The sequence below is a fragment of the Leopardus geoffroyi genome, chromosome X (genome assembly GCF_018350155.1).
Source record: "Leopardus geoffroyi isolate Oge1 chromosome X, O.geoffroyi_Oge1_pat1.0, whole genome shotgun sequence".
Taxonomy (NCBI): domain Eukaryota; kingdom Metazoa; phylum Chordata; class Mammalia; order Carnivora; family Felidae; genus Leopardus; species Leopardus geoffroyi.
Window position 1 is genome coordinate 71059008 of NC_059343.1, and position 19017 is coordinate 71078024.

The 19017-nt window shown below is 37.8% G+C and overlaps 1 protein-coding gene across 2 annotated transcripts in view; it reads left to right on the plus strand.

Moving 5' to 3' along the window:
* Positions 1-205: 205 nt before the first annotated feature.
* Positions 206-19017, plus strand: part of APOOL (apolipoprotein O like) — a 95844-nt gene continuing 77032 nt past the window's right edge. Inside the window, exon 1 of one of the 2 annotated variants that reach the window (XM_045473300.1) lies at positions 206-311. In XM_045473300.1, the coding sequence (XP_045329256.1) occupies positions 297-311 (15 nt within the window). In that variant the 5' untranslated portion in view covers positions 206-296. The remainder of the gene's footprint in view (positions 312-19017) is intronic. The other variant, XM_045473299.1, reaches the window with a different exon arrangement.

Below are 19017 nucleotides of genomic sequence, written 5' to 3' on the forward strand. Positions count from 1 at the left end.
AAATAACGAAAATAGTACAAACTTCTGCACCCAGCCAAATAGCTTTCAACTGGATTATGGAGGATATTCTGAAAGGCTTTATCAAGGATAGAAACAGTCAGTCACAACGATGAACGGTTTTACTGGAAGACAGCTGACCAATGGTAGCAGCTTCCTAGAGCCGCATTGGAGGGTAGAGAAAAGGCGGAACCAGTAGACGAGACGTAACCAGGCGGGGCTCGTGAGTGGAGCAGAGTTGAATTGTTTTGTCCCTCTCCGCCCACCATATGAAAACTTAGACGGAGAAGGTCACAGATATGGCGGCTGTCAGGGTAAGTTAAAAAACAAACCCTTTTGTAGTTTCTGGGTGCAGATATAGCTTGCTACTAACTATAGAAAGGATCCTCCTAACTTCAGAAGGGAGCGCCACAGCAAGAGGTGGGGTGGAGGTGGGGTTGTGAGAAATTTGGCAAGGTCAGGGAGTCTTAAACGTTAGAAACCTCAAAACAGCTACCTCTCCCCCTTGGATTTCCTCAGTCTGTGATAGTACTCTTTTCTCAAACTCCCGCGGTTAGCTGTTTATACAACGACACAGTGAAAACTGGGAAACGGGTGGGTGAAAAAGGCTGGCCTGGCCACAAGTTGCAGCAAGCTGACTTGAACAGAAAGAGAAAAGAAATTCAAGGCATTCGACTGGGCGCACAGGGCGGGGTCTCATGACCCTTTGAAAGACTTTGTTTAAACATTTGGGGGTGAAAAAGACCAGAATGGAGACGTCTCAAAGTCTTTCTGCAGTGTGCGGTGTTTGTATTCACTGTTGTTCCTCTCCAGGTTTGAATAATAAACCTGTTTCTTTTGACTTGTGTAATGGGAAAAGGTGCTTTTACTTAGGTATCTTTGTACCGGAAGTGACTCAGCTGGCTGCTAGCTGCAGTTCCCTAATTAGGTTTCAATAACAGTAGTCGACAAATGTCTACAGGTAGGTATCTGTAGCGGGTTTTAAGTGTAAAATGCACTGTTTGCAGACGATACAAATATGAATAACTCAGTTCAGCCAAAGTTTAAGGTGAGTCAGTATCCGTCTTGATTCATCTTCCATTTCAACATTTCTGGTTCTCATAATTTATCTAAATTATCACAACATCTTTCCAACTGGACTTGCTGTCTCTAGCCAAGCTGACATGGAATCCATTTTCCCTGAACTGCCAGACTTATGCTAAAGTGCAAATCTGATTATACCCCTTTACTACTTAAAAGCCTTTATTGGCATTCAGTCATCTGTCCTCTGGAGTCAGGTTAAGACTCCTATGTCTGGAACACCCAACCCTGCCTTGGGCTTTCCAGCTTCATCTTTTGTCTCTCAGGAAATCTTGTTAACATCTGTACTCCAAGCCTTTTCTCCTGCTTTTTCTCTGGACCTGATGAGAACCATCTTCATCTAGTTAGTTCCTATTCATAGTCCATTCATTCATGTAACAGATATTTGTGTACTAGCTCCTCATATACTAATATGTTTTCCAAGATCCTGTTCCCGATTTTCCCAGTCTAATTTAAATAACTCGTCTTTGTGCTTCCAGAGGATCTTAGGCATACTGTTACCTTATGACTTAACTGCACTTCAAATAATATACTATTTACTTGCATGTTCTGTCCTCCTATAAGATGCTTGAGGACAGTATTTATGATACTAATTTTTGTATCCCTAGTACTTGTAGGACTTACATTAGGTACTCAGTAAAATCTACAGGAATAAATAAATGCCAGGCAATGAAGTAGTGTACTCTGTGATTCAGAGCAAGGGAAATACCTTGCCTCAGGAGAAGTACAAAGTGATCTGAGGGTTCAAAAGACAGAGCCCAAACCTGGTTGAAAGTAATAAAGACTTCATGGAGGAGATGCAGAGACAGAGGAATGGCCAATGGTAAAAAGCAAATGAGCATAGTGTGTTATCACTGAAGCCTAGAGGAGGGAGTTGAACAGTCTTTTTGTTTGGCCATTAATAAGTCACTGGAAGCCACCATTTATTAAGTGGTTACTATAAGACCAGGCACCATGCTAAAATACTTTACGTATGTTATTTCACTTAACTCTCAGGACAACTTTATGTTGTAGTTATGATCACCGTTTTACAAATGAAAAACTAAGGTTGAGAGAACTCAAGTAAACTGCCCCAAATCATAATGCATTATCTTTATGGGGTGTTGATTTTGGCTCAGGTCATGATCTCATGGTCCTGAGATTGAGCCCCACGTTGGGCTCCGCGCTGGGCATCACGCTGGGCATGGAGCCTGCTTAAGATTCTCTCCCTCTTCCTCTGCCCCTCCCCCACTCGTGCCCACTCTCTCAAAAAAAAAAAAAAAAAGAATCTTTATATTCCCAGCACTTAGTGTAATGCCGTATATTTTCTGACCTTTAGATCCCCATTTAAGTCACACCTCCTTCAGGCCAGTGGACTGATAACCTGTTTCCCGTGACAGTGTCAGTAGTCTCTAGCAAGTAGAATAGAAATTTGTTATGTTAGCAATAGCACTGCTAGGAATTTACCCAAGGGATACAGGAGTGCTGATGCATGGGGGCACTTGTACCCCAATGTTTATAGCAGCACTTTCAACAATAGCCAAATTATGGAAAGAGCCTAAATGTCCATCAACTGATGAATGGATAAAGAAGTTGTGGTTTATATATACAATGGAATACTACTTGGCAATGAGAAAGAATGAAATATGGCCTTTTGTAGCAATGTGGATGGAACTGGAGAGTGTTCTGCCAAGTGAAATAAGTCATACAGAGAAAGACAGATACCATATGTTTTCACTCTTATGTGGATCCTGATAAACTTAAAAGAAGACCATGGGGGAGGGGAAGGGAAAAAAAAAGTTAGGGAGGGAGGCAAACCATAAGAGACTCTTAAAAACTGAGAATAAACTGAGGGTTGATGGGGGGTGGCAGGGAGGGGAAAGTGGGTGATGGGCATTGAGGAGGGCACCTGTTGGGATGAGCACTGGGTGTTGTATGGAAACCAATTTGACAATAAATTTCATATTAAAAAAAAAGAAATTTGTGTTAACATTATCATTTTTTTTAATTGAAATGAATACTTTTATGCAGCCTTGTTTCTTTCATCGTACACTTTTGATTGTTTTAAGACCCTTGTTGCTTATTCATGATACTTTTAATAAGACAATCTTTAAAAAGTATAAAATGTTGTGGTCATAAAAAATGCTTGGAATGATCTCAATCTTTTTGTATTTGTTGAGGCCTGATATGTGACCTAGTATGTGCTCTGTTGTGGAGAATGTCCCATGTGAATGTGAAGAGAATGTGTATTCTGCTATTTTGGTTGGAGTGTTTTGAATATAGCTGTTAAGTCCATCTGGTCCAGTGTGTCATTCTAAGCCATTGTTTCCTGTTGTTTTTCTGTTTAGATTATCTGTCCATTGATGTAAGTAGGGTGTTAATGTCTCCTACTATTATTGTATTATTTTCAATGAGTTCATTTATGTTTGTTATTGTTTTATATATTTGTGTTATTGTTTTATATATTTGGGTGCTCCCATATTTGATGCATAAATAATTACATTTGTTAGATCTTCTTGTTGGATTGGCCCCTTTATTATGATGTAGTGCCCTTTTTCATCTCTTATTGCAGTCTTTGGTTTAAAATCTAGTTTTTCCATATAAGTATTGCTACTCCAGCTTTCATTTGACATCCATTTGTATGATGTTTATCCTTCCCCTCACTTTCAATGTGTAGGTGTCTCTAGGTCTAAAATAAATCTTTAAATTTTTTTTTTTAATGTTTATTTTTGAGAGAGAGAGGCCAAGAGTGAGAGTGGAGGAGGGACAGAGAGAGAGGGAGACACAGAATTTGAAGCAGGCTCCAAAGCAGCACAGCAGGTTCTGTGCTGACAGAGTCCGATGGGGGGCTCAAACTCATTAGCCATGAGATCATGACCTGAGACAAAGTCAGATGCTCAACCAACTGAGCCACCCAGGTGCCCCTAAAATAAATCTCTTGTAGGTAGTGTATCGATGAGTCTTGTTTTTTAATACATTTATGCAAAAGACACCCTATGTCTTTTGATTTAGTCCAGTTACATTAAGAGTAATTATTGATAGGTATGTATTTAGTGGCCATTTTATTACTTGTTGCGTCATTGTTTCTGGAGATTTTTCCACTCAAGGAGTCCCTTTTAATATTTGTAATATTAGTGGTCACAAACTCCTTTGGTTTTTGTTTGGGGAATTCGTTATGTCTCCTTCTATTGTGAATGATGGCCTTGCTGGATAGAGTACTCTTGGCTGCAGATTTTTTCCAGTCAGCACATTGAATGTATCAAGCCACTCTCTTCTGGCTTGCCAAGTGTCTGTTAAGAAATCTGTAGCTCCCCTTATGAGGCTAACCTTGTAAGTTAGGGGCTTCTTTTGTATTGCTGCTTTTATGATTTTTTCTTTATCCACATGTTTTGCAAATTTAATTACAATATGTCTTGATGTGGGCCTGCTTTTGTTGATTTTGATGGGAGTTCTCTGTGCCTCCTGGATCTGGATGTCTGTTTCCTTCCCCAGATTAGGGATGTTTTTAGCTATTATCTCTTCAAAAAATGTTTCTGCCCTCTTTTCTATCTTTTCTTCTTCTGAGACTCCTATAGTATGAATGTTATTACATTTGATGGAGTCACTGTGTTCCCTTAGTCTATTTTCGTGTTGCATAGTTCTTCCTCTCTTTTGTTCAACTTCAGTAATTTCCATTACTTTGTCTTCTGTATCACTTATTCATTTCTCTCCTCTTCCAGGCTTGTGTTCATTGCATTAGGCCTGTGTCCAATATCAGTTATTGCATTTTTCATTTCTGATTTTTAACTCTTTTATCTCTGTGGTAAGGGCCTTTCTGATGTCTTCCATTCTCTTCTCAACCCCAGAGATTATCTTTATGATTGTTGCTTTAGATTCTCCATCAGGCATGTTAACTTATATTGGTTTGTTTAGATCTCTGGCTTTGCCCTTATATTGTTTTATTTGGGATGAATTCCTCCAACTTGGCATTGTGTCTAAGTCTTAGCTTTCTTCTGTGTTCTGTGTTTTAGAAAAGCCAGTTATGTTTCTCGCTTCTGAAATTAATGGCTTTATGAAGATGTTATGTATTGTCCAGGGCATCCTACTTCAGGGAGTGTGCCTGGTGTGTGCAGTGTGTGCTGTGCTCTTCTGTTATGTTTAGGCTGCTCTGTCCTTCAGGCTAGTCAACTGCAGAGACTCTCCTTGTCTTCAGTGGGCAGTGTTTGGTTCTAGACCAGAATGTAGAAAGTTTTAACTAGGTGTTCTCCAGTCTGCTGTTTAAGTAAGACCTGATAGTACTTCCACTAGAACTCAAGCCCTGCAGAGCTCTCTGGGCAGGAGATGTGTGTGGGCAGGGGGTTTCTGCTGGTCTTCTGGGGAAGGAGTCTGCTGTGCTGGGACTGAGGCATGTTTGACTAAGAAGGTCAGTACCTCTAGTGTGCAGGGGTGTGGGACTTGGTATAAGCAGGTTATGCAGACACTGTAGGTAATGTGCTGTTTACTGCAGGTGGCTCTGTGTTTATGCTGAGAGGTGGGGCAGGGAAATGGTACTAGCCAGTTCCTTTGTCTCTGGAGAGGGGTCTCACTGCTTGCTACTCTCAGGGAAGCACTCAGAAGAGCAAATAATAACCCTCTTGTATGTCCCAGACTTTTTTCAAATCTCTGTTTCTACACTGTTTGCTTTTGGGTTGTTTGCCTGCTCTATCTCCAGGAGCAGGGCAGTGCCCTCTGAGATCTATCCCAGCCAAAAGTCTGCTGCCTTTTAAACTCCAGGCCTTAGCATGTGGTGTGGGCAGGGGCCTACACTGGTCTGGGGGAGGGTTTCAACATGCTGGGACTGAGGAAAGCTGACTGAGAACGACAGTTGCACCAGAGCTCAGAGATGTGGGACTTGGTGTAAGCAGAATAGGCAGCTAGGGTTGGGGCTCAGCTGCTTTCTGCAGGTGGCTTTTTGGTTTATGCTGAAGGGCAGGGGAGGGAAATGGCATCAACCAGCTCCTTTGTCCTGGGAGGGGCATAGCTGAATGCTACCTCTCAGGGATATGTTCCAAGTACAGTGAATAATCTCCCCACTGTATGCCCCAGACATTCTTCAAATCCATATTTCCATGTTGTCTGCCCCAAGGTTGTTTGCCTGCCTCCTCTAGGAGCAGGGCAGTGCCCTCAGGGCTCTATCTTAGTGGAGTCTGCCTACCTTTAGAACGCCAGCCTTTAAATCCTGCTGGTTGCAAGAACTCCTGAAAATCAGCCCCTCTTGTTTTTCCCATGCAGTGGCCTTGGAGAAATGTTCTGTGTGTTCCCTTGTGTGCTCTACTCTCTCTCACCCTTCTCTGTGACCACAGCTCCCTCTCTTCTGCAGCACCCACAGTCTCTTTCTGCCCTGAATAATGTGTCCACACTTCCTACCTTCCTCAGAGTGCCTTCTTCTCTCCCTTTAGTTGTGGAGTTAATTCTGTCAGTCTTCAGGTAGGTTTCTGAGGTACTTAGAATGATTTGATAGTTATCTAGTTGTATTTTGGGACAAGACGAGCCTAGTGTCCTCCTACTCCACCACCATCTTCTCTCTCAATTAGCATGTCAGTCCTTTGAAATAGAATATTTGATATGTAATCATAGAAGGACCAAATTGTATAGGTACGTTTTTGTAGTTTGTTCATTTGTTCTTCAGTGCCGCTATATTTTTCAAGGATTTTGTGAGAAAATATAGACAGAGTTTTAAGGTTTTCTATTTCAGCAAAGTATCTTCTTTCCATATAGCAGTATAATGAATAATGACATAGCTGGTAGACTCTACTGTTTTCTGTAGATTTATTGATAATGCAGATTTAATGTAGATTTAATGTAGTTTATTCTCTTAGAGATTACTCACCCACTCATTTTCTAAAGAAAATAAGCTCTATGATATAAACAAATCTTTTGTTAGTGACTCAGTAGTGATTACTCTAAAACTGCATCTTTGTGTAAGACTTTTATGTTGGTGTCGAGAAATAGCTCTTAGGCTGTGGCTACAAAATGAAGCGTTAACATCTTTTCTTGCTTTACTTTTAGAAAAAAAATACAGTAGTATCTGTGTTAAAGCAGAGGATGAGTTCAGTAGCACTTGGTCATTGTCAGAAACTTTCTTACTCTTGAAAAAGAGTGTGGGAGACATGAGTGCATTTAAGAAATCACTAAAAGGGAATTAAAATGTTTTCATGGGCAAATATGGCTGGGCCTGTCCTGAATGACCCAAAGGAGTGAAACCAGGACCAGTGGAAATTATATGGACATGTGTTTCAGTTTATCTATGGAAGAACTTTCTCATAGAGCTATAAAAAGATGAAATGATTTATCAGTGGAATTTCCCCTTACCAAAAGGGGCCATACATAAACTGGAGGGTCACTTGGCAGTGTGTTATAGGAGGGATTCAAAATGAGAGAAATGGTTGGACCAGAAGACCTTTAAGGTCCCTTTGCATTCCTAGACTGAAGCTTTAGTACAAAGAAGGTGATATGCCTGAAACACAGCCCCGTATTTTGAAACCAGTCTCTCTTTTGCCAGTTTATGTTGGATTCAATAATCATTAGTTTATTCAGGCGCAGTGCTTGATTTTTCAGGCCAATTTGTGATGCTACCTGATACTTCAGAAGAGACTAAACTTCCTCAGTTGTAGAGTTAAGTTTCTGTTTATCTCAAGAGTATTTGTACATTAGGTCTGTGGATAACCAAAATCACCCAGAAAGAATAGTACTAGTGTAGTCAGTCACAGTCCCCCCTCCCCTGCTGACGAGGCAAGCTATTAGCACTTCAGGTCTACTAAAGGAAAGAAAGGGAGAAAGAAGAAAAAAATAGGAAGGTAAAATAAAACTTTAAAATCAGTTGGAGCAAATAGTTGCCGAAAAAAATAAAGGGGTAGAGGAAAGAGGTGAAGAGCAGAAAGAGCAAAAAGTAGGAGTGATTAGAGATGGGTAATCTACTGTTTTCTTTCCCAAGGATAGCAGACTGTAACTTCCCTCTCTTCCCCACTCAAGTCTTGTGATCTACAGTTATAAACAGCCATGTGGTGTTGAGATTTTTCTTCTGAACAGCTCCTAGAAAACTGGTCCCACACTGAAAAGGGATCTCCTTTTCATATGTTCCCAACTCTTTCTATTTCTAGAACTTTTGACCTCCACAAAATGAAGCTTTTTAAAAATATATATTTAAGCAATACAGTATATAGAAATATTTTTCTGTAAGGGGTTCCTTAATTAAGGTGTTATTGACCATTCTAGGTAAAAAATATATCAATTTAAGTAGAAATTATTCTTTTTTTAATTTTATTTTTTATTTTTTTAAATTTACATCCAAATTAGCATATAGTGCAACAATGATTTCAGGAGTAGATTCCTTAGTGCCCCTTACCCATTTATCCCATCCCCCCTCCCACAACCCCTCCCGTAACCCTCAGTTTGTTCTCCATATTTATGACTCTCTTCTGTTTTGTCCCCCTCCCTGTTTTTATATTATTTTTGTTTCCCTTCCCTTATGTTCATCTGTTTTGTCTCTTAAAGTCCTCATATGCGTGAAGTCATATGATTTTTGTCTTTCTCTGACTAATTTCACTTAGCATAATACCCTCCAGTTCCATCCACGTCCTTGCAAATGGCAAGATTTCATTCTTTTTGATTGCTGAGTAATACTCCATTGTGTGTGTGTGTGTGTGTGTGTGTGTGTGTGTGTGTGTATATATATATATATATATACACACCACATCTTCTTTATCCATTCATCCGTCAATGGACATTTGGGCCCTTTCCATACTTTGGCTATTGTAGATAGTGCTGCTATAAACATGGGGGTGCATGTGTCCCTTCGAAACAGCACACCTGTATCCCTTGGATAAATGCCTAGTAGTGCAATTGCTGGGTCGTAGGGTAGTTCTATTTTTAGTTTTTTGAGGAACCTCCATACTGCTTTCATGAGTGGCTGTACCAGCTTGCATTCCCACCAACAATGCAAAAGAGATCCTCTTTCTCTGCATCCTCACCAACATCTGTTGTTGCCTGAGTTGTTAATGTTAGCCATTCTGACAGGTGTAAGGTGGTATCTTATTGTGGTTTTGATTTGTATTTCCCTGATGATGAGTGATGTTGAGCATTTTTTCATGTGTCAGTTGGCCATCTGGATGTCTTCTTTGGAGAAGTGTCTATTCATGTCTTTTGCCCATTTCTTCACTGGATTATTTGTTTTTTGGGTGTTGACTTTGATAAGTTCTTTGTAGATTTTGGAACCTAACCCTTTATCTGATATGTCATTTGCAAATATCTTCTCCCATTCTGTCAGTTGCCTTTTAGTTTTGCTGATTGTTTCCTTTGCTGTACAGAAGAAGCTTTTTATTTTGATTTGGTCCCAGGAGTTCATTTTTGCTTTTGTTTCCCTTGCCCCTGGAGACGTGTTCAGTAAGAAGTTGCTGCAGCCAAGATCAAAGAGGTTTTTGCCTGCTTTCTCCTCAAGGATTTTGATGGCTTCCTGTCTCACATTGAGGTCTTTCATTCTTTTGAGTTTATTTTTGTGTATGGTGTAAGAAAGTGGTCCAGGTTCATTCTTCTGCATGTCGCTGTCCAGTTTTCCCAGTACCACTTGCTGAAGAGACTGTCTTTATTCCATTGAATATTCTTTCCTGCTTTGTCAGAGATTAGTTGACCATACATTTGTGGGTCCATTTCTGGGTTCTCTATTCTGTTCCATTGATCTGAGTGTCTGTTCTTGTGCCAGTACCATACTGTCTTGATGATTACAGCTTTGTAGTATAGCTTGAAGTCTGGGATTGTGATGCCTCCTGCTTTGGTTTTCTTTTTCAAGATCGCTTTGGCTATTCGGGGTCTTTTCTGGTTCCATACAAATTTTAGGATTATTTGTTCTAGCTCTGTGAAGAATGCTGGTATTATTTTGATAGGGATTGAATTGAATATGTAGATTGCTTTGGGTAGTATCAACATTTTAACAATATTTGTTCCACCTATCCAGGAGCACATAATCTTTTTCCATTTTTTTCCGTCTTCTTCAATTTCTTTCATAAGCTTTCTATAGTTTTCAGCGTATAGAGTTTTCACCTCTTTGGTTAGATTTATTCCTAGGTATTTTATGTTTTTTTTTGTGCAACTGTAAATGGGATTGATTCCTTGATTTCTCTTTTTGTTGCTTCATTGTTGGTGTATAGGAATGCAACCGATTTCTGTGCATTGATTTTATATCCTGCAAGTTTGCTGAATTCATGAATCAATTCTAGCAGTTTTTTGGTGGAATCTTTTGGGTTTTCCATATAGAGTATCATGTCATCTGCGAAGAGTGAAAGTTTGACCTCTTCCTGGCCAATTTGGATGCCTTTATTTCTTTGTGTTGTCTGATTGCAGAGGCTAAGACTTCCAATACTATGTTGAATAACAGTGGTGAGAGTGGACATCCCTGTGTTTTTCCTGACCTTAGGGGAAAGCTCTCAGTTTTTCCCCATTGAGGATGATATTAGCATTAGGTAATTCATATATGGCTTTTATGATCTCGAGGTAATGCTCCTTCTATCCCTACTTTCTTGAGGGTTTGTATCAAGAAAGGATCCTGTATTTTGTCAAATGCTTTCTCTGCATCTATTGAGAGGATCATATGGTTCTTGTCCTTTCTTTTATTGATGTGATGAATCATGTTAATTGTTTTGCAGATATTGAACCAGCAACCCTGCATCCCAGGTATAAATCCCACTTGGTCGTGGTGAATAATTTTTTTAATGTATTGTTGGAGCCAGTTGGTTAATATCTTGTCGAGGATTTTTGCATCCATGTTCAGCAGGGAAATTGATCTATAGTTCTCCTTGAGTAGAAATTATTCTATTTTAAAACACTTATTTGATACAGTATAATAATCATTGCATTAATTTGATAAAGAAATTTTGTCGTGGCACATGCAAAGTGGAATGCTGTTTCCAGTAAGAAAGAATCACTCTTGCTGTATTTATTCAGGGACAATCTTCAGAAGGTAAAAATTTAGTCAGAAGAATACTACCTTCCATTTATTTAGCAGTAAACAGTTTATAAAATTTCATCTATTATAGTATTTGATCTTAGAACATTCCTACAAGATTTTGAAGAAGAAGAGAAATATTCTGTAAGGTATCCATATTTTATATAAAAGTACTTGTGATAATTGTTATTTGCGGTGGGGCTAGATTAATTAGGTCTTCAAATGGTTCTGAGAGGCATTTAAATATGCCTGTAAGCATATTTAAAAATTTGAGAATAATTACATTTGGGGGGGGGGCATAGTTCACAATTCTCATTAGATTCTCAAAAAGTTAATACTACTCAATCAGTCTTACAATATCAGATTACCTTTAGGATCTTTGGTTATCATTTATCTCCATAATTGTTTGGCACATAGGCATTCAATAAAACATGAAAGAATTTGCTAAACTACCTATGTGCACTGCCTTATTTAAACCTGTGAATTATTACTTAGTTTTGAGGTCCAAAGCCCTTTGGGCACAAAGCGGCATAAGAGTATAAATAAGGAGCCTACCTTTTAGCAGGAAAATAGGCTGCATACATTTTAAAAGGTAAATTATAACAGATTCGTTTAACACTAAATTAGTGCTTCACACAGGTAAGAGCTATATGAATTTATAGGGATGGCTACGAGTGAGCTAATGGAACTTGAGCTAAGCCTTCAATGAAGTGTTTAAGTAAACATACTCATTCAACAAATGTTTTTTGAGTACCTGCTATGTGCCAGGCACTGTTAGGCGCAGGAGATGGGAAGACATTTTAGCAGGGAAAAGAAGTGAGTGAAAGTACTGAGGGAGTAATGTGCTTGACATGTTTGGGCCTAAGAAGATTAATTTGGCTAAGGTCAGAGGGTATATAGAGAGGGACAGAGTAAAATCATCTCTTATTGGAGTGTACTGTCTTTTCAAGTAAATACAGTGCTCTCAGTATTCTTTTCTCACATCCCCACAAGGTAGATATAGCCTAATTTTTTTCTTATATATAGCATATACACGGGTATATATGTGTGTGTAAAATGGAGCTGTTAGGTGTTTTCTTTTAAATTCAATTGCTGATTTTGACAATTGTTATATTTATCAGATCTTGATTAGCATAAACTGACTAGAGTTGAATTTTGCTAGTCTTGTATCATTTCTGAAGGATTTTTTAAACTGTAAATTTGTGTAACTCCTATATTCCCTATATATGTTTTTATTTTAAATTTTCCACTTCTTAAATTTTTATTTATCTAAGATAAACTTTTGACATATTCAGGTGTTATTCAGTAATAATTATATCATAATTATTGAGTATTTAGAAATTCCAAAATAGTTTTGTTCTTTCATACAATATCATAATTAAAACGCTCTGTGCTTTATTCATGTTTTAACATTAATATTCTATAATTTAATAATACATTAAGAACCATATTTATTCAAGCCACACTGAGCTCGGCAGTTATTCTGGCTAACTTAAGATGGGCTTTGTAAGTGCTAGAGCTTTAATTTTGATGAAGACTATAATTGACAGGTACTGTGTAATTCCCTTCCATCTTAAACCTGAGAGTTTAACCCATTTTCATCATTCACTGTCTTTATTTAACTTTGCCAGTTGTAATATATTGTATGCTATAACTTATTAATGAAAATGCGAATATAGTGAACCTGAATGAGTACTGAACACAAAAATAACCTTAGAATTATGCTATCTTAAAAAGGTTTCTGGTGACATTTGCTTTTGTCTCATAAACATGAAATAAAGTGTGTGTGTGTGTGTGTGTGTGGTATGTATAATTTATTTATAATTATGTATGTATAATATGTATATTATATATATATATATATATATATAATTTCTTAGCTTTGTGGCAATGTAACATGCTCAATAAATCAAAAGCAAAAGCAATGTTTTTCTAAATATTTTTCTGTCCTCCAAAGTTCACTGCTGGTATTTGTGTCCTTTAGTTGTCCTTTTACATTGAAAATATTAGTATGTGTTCTCTACCATTAACATAAAATACTCTGATGCATAGTTGGCATTCAAAAATATTATTTGCTCCTTTCCTCTTACTAACATATTAGAGCACTAGTATTATTTTATAAGCACATTCATCTTCAGATTACTTCATTTTGTAGATGTGCCACTACTTTCTCTTAGTGTTCCTTAATATTTGATTTCCAAGAAAAGACCAGATCTTATGTACCATTTAAAATGACATTTTTTATTATTTATTTATTTATTTACTTATTTATTTATTAAATATGAAATTTGTTGTCAAATTGGTTTCCATAAAACACCCAGTGCTCATCCCAACAGGTGCCCTCCTCAATACCCATCATCCACCCTCCCCTCCCTCCCAGCCCCCATCAACCCTCAGTTTGTTCTCAGTTTTGAGTCTCTTATGGTTTGGCTCCCTCCCTCTCTAACCTTTTTTTTTTTTTCTTTCCCCTCTCCCATGGTTTTCTGGTAAGTTTCTCAGGATCCACATAAGAGTGAAAACATGTGGTATCTTTCTCTGGATGACTTATTTCACTTAGCAGAACACTCTCCAGTTTCATCCACGTTGCTACAAAAAGCCCTATTTCATTCTTTCCTATTGCCACGTAGTATTCCATTGTGTATATAAACCACAATTTCTTTTTTTTTTTATTATATGAAATTTATTGTCAAATTGGTTTCCATACAACACCCAGTGCTCATCCCAAAAGGTGCCCTCCTCAATACCCATCCCCCACCCTCTCCTCCCTCCCACCCCCCATCAACCCTCAGTTTGTTCTCAGTTTTTAACAGTCTCTTATGCTTTGGCTCTCTCCCACTCTAACCTCTTTTTTTTTTTTTTTTTTCCTTTTTTCCTCCCCCTCCCCCATGGGTTCCTGTTAAGTTTCTCAGGATCCACATAAGAGTGAAACCATATGGTATCTGTCTTTCTCTGTATGGCTTATTTCACTTAGCATCACACTCTCCAGTTCCATCCACGTTGCTACAAAAGGCCATATTTCATTTTTTCTCATTGCCACGTAGTATTCCATTGTGTATATAAACCACAATTTCTTTATCCATTCATCAGTTGATGGACATTTAGGCTCTTTCCATAATTTGGCTATTGTTGAGAGTGCTGCTATGAACATTGGGGTACAAGTGCCCCTATGCATTAGTACTCCTGTATCCCTTGGATAAATTCCTAGCAGTGCTATTGCTGTAAACCACAATTTCTTTATCCATTCATCAGTTGATGGACATTTAGGCTCTTTCCATAATTTGGCTATTGTTGAAAGTGCTGCTATAAACATTGGGGTACAAGTGTCCCTATGCATCAGCACTCCTGTATCCCTTAGGTAAATTCCTAGCAGTGCTATTGTTGGGTCATAGGGTCGATCTATTTTTAATTTTTTGAGGAACCCCCACTCTGTTTTCCAGAGTGGCTGCACCAGTTTAAATTCCCACCAACAGTGCAAGAGGGTTCCCGTTTCTCCTGATTCTCGCCAGCATCTGTGGTCTCCTGATTTGTTCATTTTAGCCACTCTGACTGGCGTGAGGTGGTATCTGAGTGTGGTTTTGATTTGTATTTCCCTGGTGAGGTGTGACGTTGAGCACCTTTTCATGTGCCTGTTGGCCATCTGGATGTCTTCTTTAGAGAAGTGTCTATTCATGTTTTCTGCCCATTTCTTCACTGGATTATTTGTTTTTTGGGTGTGGAGTTTGGTGAGCTCTTTATAGGTTTTGGATACTAGCCCTTTGTCCGATATGTCATTTGCAAATTATCTTTTCCCATTCCATTGGTTGCCTTTTAGTTTTGTTGATTGTTTCCTTTGCAGTGCAGAAGCTTTTTATCTTCATGCAGTCCCAATAGTTCATTTTTGCTTTTAATTCCCTTGCCTTTGGGGATATGTCAAGTAAGAAATTGTTGCGGCTGAGGTCAGAGAGGTTTTTTTCCTGCTTTCTCCTCTAGGGTTTGGATGGTTTCCTGTCTCACATTCCTGTCCTTTATCCATAAAATGACATTTTTTTAAAGAAAAGAGAGAAACCAAAAAACAGACTCTTAACTGTAGAGAACAAACAGAGGGTTACTAGAGAGGAGGTAGGTAGGTGGATGGGTGAAATAGTGAAGGAGATTAAGAGTACACTTGATGAGAAGTGAGAAATTGGAATTGTTGAATCACTATTCTGTACACTTGAGACTAATACAACACTGTTAACTACACTGGAGTTAAAATAGCATTTTTTTTTAATTTTTATTTTCTAAGTAAGCTCTACACCAAGGTGGGGCTTGAACTCACCACGCCAAGATCAAGAGTCATGGGGCACCTGGGTGGCTCAGTCAGTTAAATATCTGATTTCAGCTCAGGTCATGGTCTCATGGTTCTTGGGTTTGAGCCCCACGTTGGGCTCTGTGATGACAGCTCGGAGCCTGGAGCCTGCTTCAGATTTTGTGTTTTCCTCTCTCTGTGCCCCACCCCTGCTTACACTCTGTCTCTTAAAAATAAATAATCGTTAAAAATTTAAAAAAAGATCAAGAGTTGCATGCTGTACCAACTGAGCTAGCCAGGCACCCCCTAAAATAACTTATTTAAATATAAAAATAAAATGGCATTTTTATCATTTTCAAATATCTTCTCCCATTCAGTAGGTTGCCTTTTTTTTTTGTTGATAGTTTCCTTCCCTCTGCAAAAACTATTTATTTTGTTGTAGTCCCAATAGTTTAAATTTGCTTTTGTTTTCCTTGCCTAAGGAGGCATCTAGAAAAATGTTTCTATGGCCAGTGTCAAAGAAATTATCACCTATGTTTTCTTCTAGGACTTTTATGGTTTCCAGTCTCACATTTAGATCTTTTATCCATTTTAGTTTGTGTATCGTGAAAGAAACTGGTCCAGTTTCGTTGGTTCGCATGTTGCTGTCCAGTTTTCCCAGCACCTTTTGTTGAAGACACAGTCTTTTTCCCCTTGTATATTCTTGCTTCCTTTGTCATAAATTAACTGACCATTAAAGTGTGAGTTTATTTCTGGACTCTGTTCCATTGTTCTGTTCCATTGATCTATGTGTCCTTTTTTTTGTGCCAGTACCCTAGTGACTTCTTCTAAACCTAATTACCTGGGGTGCCTGGGTGGCGCAGTCGGTTGGGCATCCGACTTCAGCCAGGTCACGATCTCGTGGTCCGTGAGTTTGAGCCCCGCATCAGGCTCTGGGCTGATGGCTCAGAGCCTGGAGCCTGTTTCCGATTCTGTGTCTCCCTCTCTCTCTGCCCCTCCCCCGTTCATGCTCTGTCTCTCTGTCCCAAAAATAAATAAACGTTGAAGAAAAAAAATTTTTAAACCTAATTACCTGTCAAAAGCCCCACCTTATAATGCCATCACATTAGGGGGTTGAGGCTTGGGGGATATGATCCATAATACCTTGTCTATTTTTAAATTAAAAAAATCTTAACATTGGTCAAGTTTGACATCATTGGTAAAAAATATATTTTCTTTCAGAATGTCCCCAACCCACTTATTTCACTTTGGGATTATGCTTGATCATCATGTGTCCCCATAGTGTTGTTAGACTAGAGCTAATAAAACTGCTGTACAAGTATTTTGTATATCATTTTAGATAAATGCTGGATGATAGTGGGTAACTATCATAGAAAGCAGCCTTATATTTCTAGTACAAGTAGAAGGCTTCATTATTTTTCCCAGGTGGTACTTTTTTGTTTTTAACAAAAATGTCAGTTCAGGGCTAGAGGAAAAATAAGCACATTCATGATTTGACAGTTTTCATGTCAAATAGCCAACATATAGTGTCTAATAGATTTTGTATTTATCTGTAGACTTTTGATGACCATTAACACATTAAGCCATGTTAGTATTTCATCAGCATTCTGTTTCATAGTGTAACAAATTTTAGATTAAAGACCTGTTTGATACATAAAGCTGGCTTATTCTAACTTTAAAGCTATGGAATAATACATAATAATGTGTAAACAGAGAGGTTATCTTTAGCATGCTACTTGTTATCCACTGTTCTAAGTTTTACCATTTCAGAAATGGGGTGATGATTTGTAGGCCAAATGAAAATGTAAATGGATACAAATGATATGATTACTTCATATTCTAGTCCTTGGATCTTACATTTTTCCAAATATAGGTTATTTTGACCTAGTGTTCTACTATCATTGAATTATACTAAAAAGTGTAGTTTGTACAAGGCTGGGGAAAAGTAGCTACAACACTGCTAAGATTTAATCATTGTCTTCAACTAAGATGCAGTCTGTGGAGTTCAAAACAGAGTGACAAAACAGATATAATTAAAGGGTAGGAAAGACTGCATGAAGAGTGTCATAACAAGTAGTTTTTCAGAACGGCCAGGATTTTAGTAGAGAGGGTATTACTGGGGGTAACGACATGGAGACTGGCACCAGTTGAGTTTAGCTGCATCAAAGAATTCTTGACGTAGAGTAGTGAACAAACACAAGGTATTCCTAGTACCTAGCATTGTTTTGAGTAATCTTAGTTTAAAGAATGGGGAAAATGTAAATAAAATATATATAAAAGGTTTGTTTTTATCATTTTGTGAGACTATTCTCTGATTTATAGATGTAGATCGTCTTTCAGAACCATTCCTATATAAGGATAAAATCACTCATTTTCAAATTTTCCTCTTACTTTCTTGAACGTGTAATGCCATTATATTTCTCTGCAGTAGCATAAACAACATCCAGTTCTTTATTCTGCTGTCTTTAGGTCAGCATAAATTGATGGATATAGAGTTAAGAATGGTATGTTGAAAAGCAGAAACCATGTAAATAATTTAATTTATTGTCAAATAAATTTGACACTTAACATTGTGTAAGTTTAAGGTGTACAGCGTGTTACTTTGATATGTTTATATATTGTAATATGATTGTCATTGTAGTGATATTTATCATATTACATGATAATAGTACAATATTATCTGTGTTCATTGTACTGTGCATTCAGTGTGTCACTACTTATTACAAGCTTGTAATACCCATCAATCTTATCTACCCCCATCGCCTAGTTACTGCCATTTTATTCTGTTTTTTACAGGTTTGACTTTTTAGATTCCATATATAAGTGATTTCATACAGTATTTGTCTTTCTCTGACTTACTTCATTTAGCATAATGTACTCAAGGTCCATCAGTGTTGTTAACGAATAGTTGGATATCATTCTTTTTCAGGGCTGAGTAATATTCTGTTGTGTATATGTACGATGTCCTTTTTCATATGTTCATTTGTTGGTGAAAATTTCAGTTGTTTCCATATCTTGGCAATTGTGAATAATGCTGCAGTGAACATGGGAGTGCATATATCTCATTGAAATAGTCTCTTCTTTTTGATAGAATCATAAGACAAATCGAATGTTGGAGCTCTAAGGCAGTGCTGTCTAATAAACTTTCCTTGATGATGGAAATGTTCTATTTCTGTGCAGTCCAGTATGGTAGTCACTAGAGTCCTGTGTATCTTTTGAGGCCTTGAAATGTGGCTAGGGGGATGGAGGAACTGACTTCTCAACTTTATTTAATTTTAATTAATGGAAATATAAATTTAAATAGCATACGTGGATAGTGGCTACCATATTGGACAGTACCGTTTTAAGGGTCCTAAGATTTTCTGCTTAAGGTCTATCATTTTACACATAAGGAGACTTTGAGAGTTAGCATGACTGACCAGAGATTATGTAGTTGTTTAAGAACAGAGCTGGGATTAAACACAGGTATCCTGATGCCAAAGTTGGTGGTATTACTAGATATGGAAAACTTTTTTTGAACATTGAAAGTTTTCAGTTGTTAATCAAATGGTATTACTTTTACTCCCTTTATTGTGTTTAGTTACAATTACCCATTTCTCTTTTCTGCTTCCTCTCCTTCACATATACCTACACTAGCTCCATCAAAAAAAAATGTCTTAGGATGAAGTTTTCAAATTAATTTATTTAACTAGGAAATAAGTTTTCGTTGTATGTGATTTTAAATGACTTCTGCTTCTAA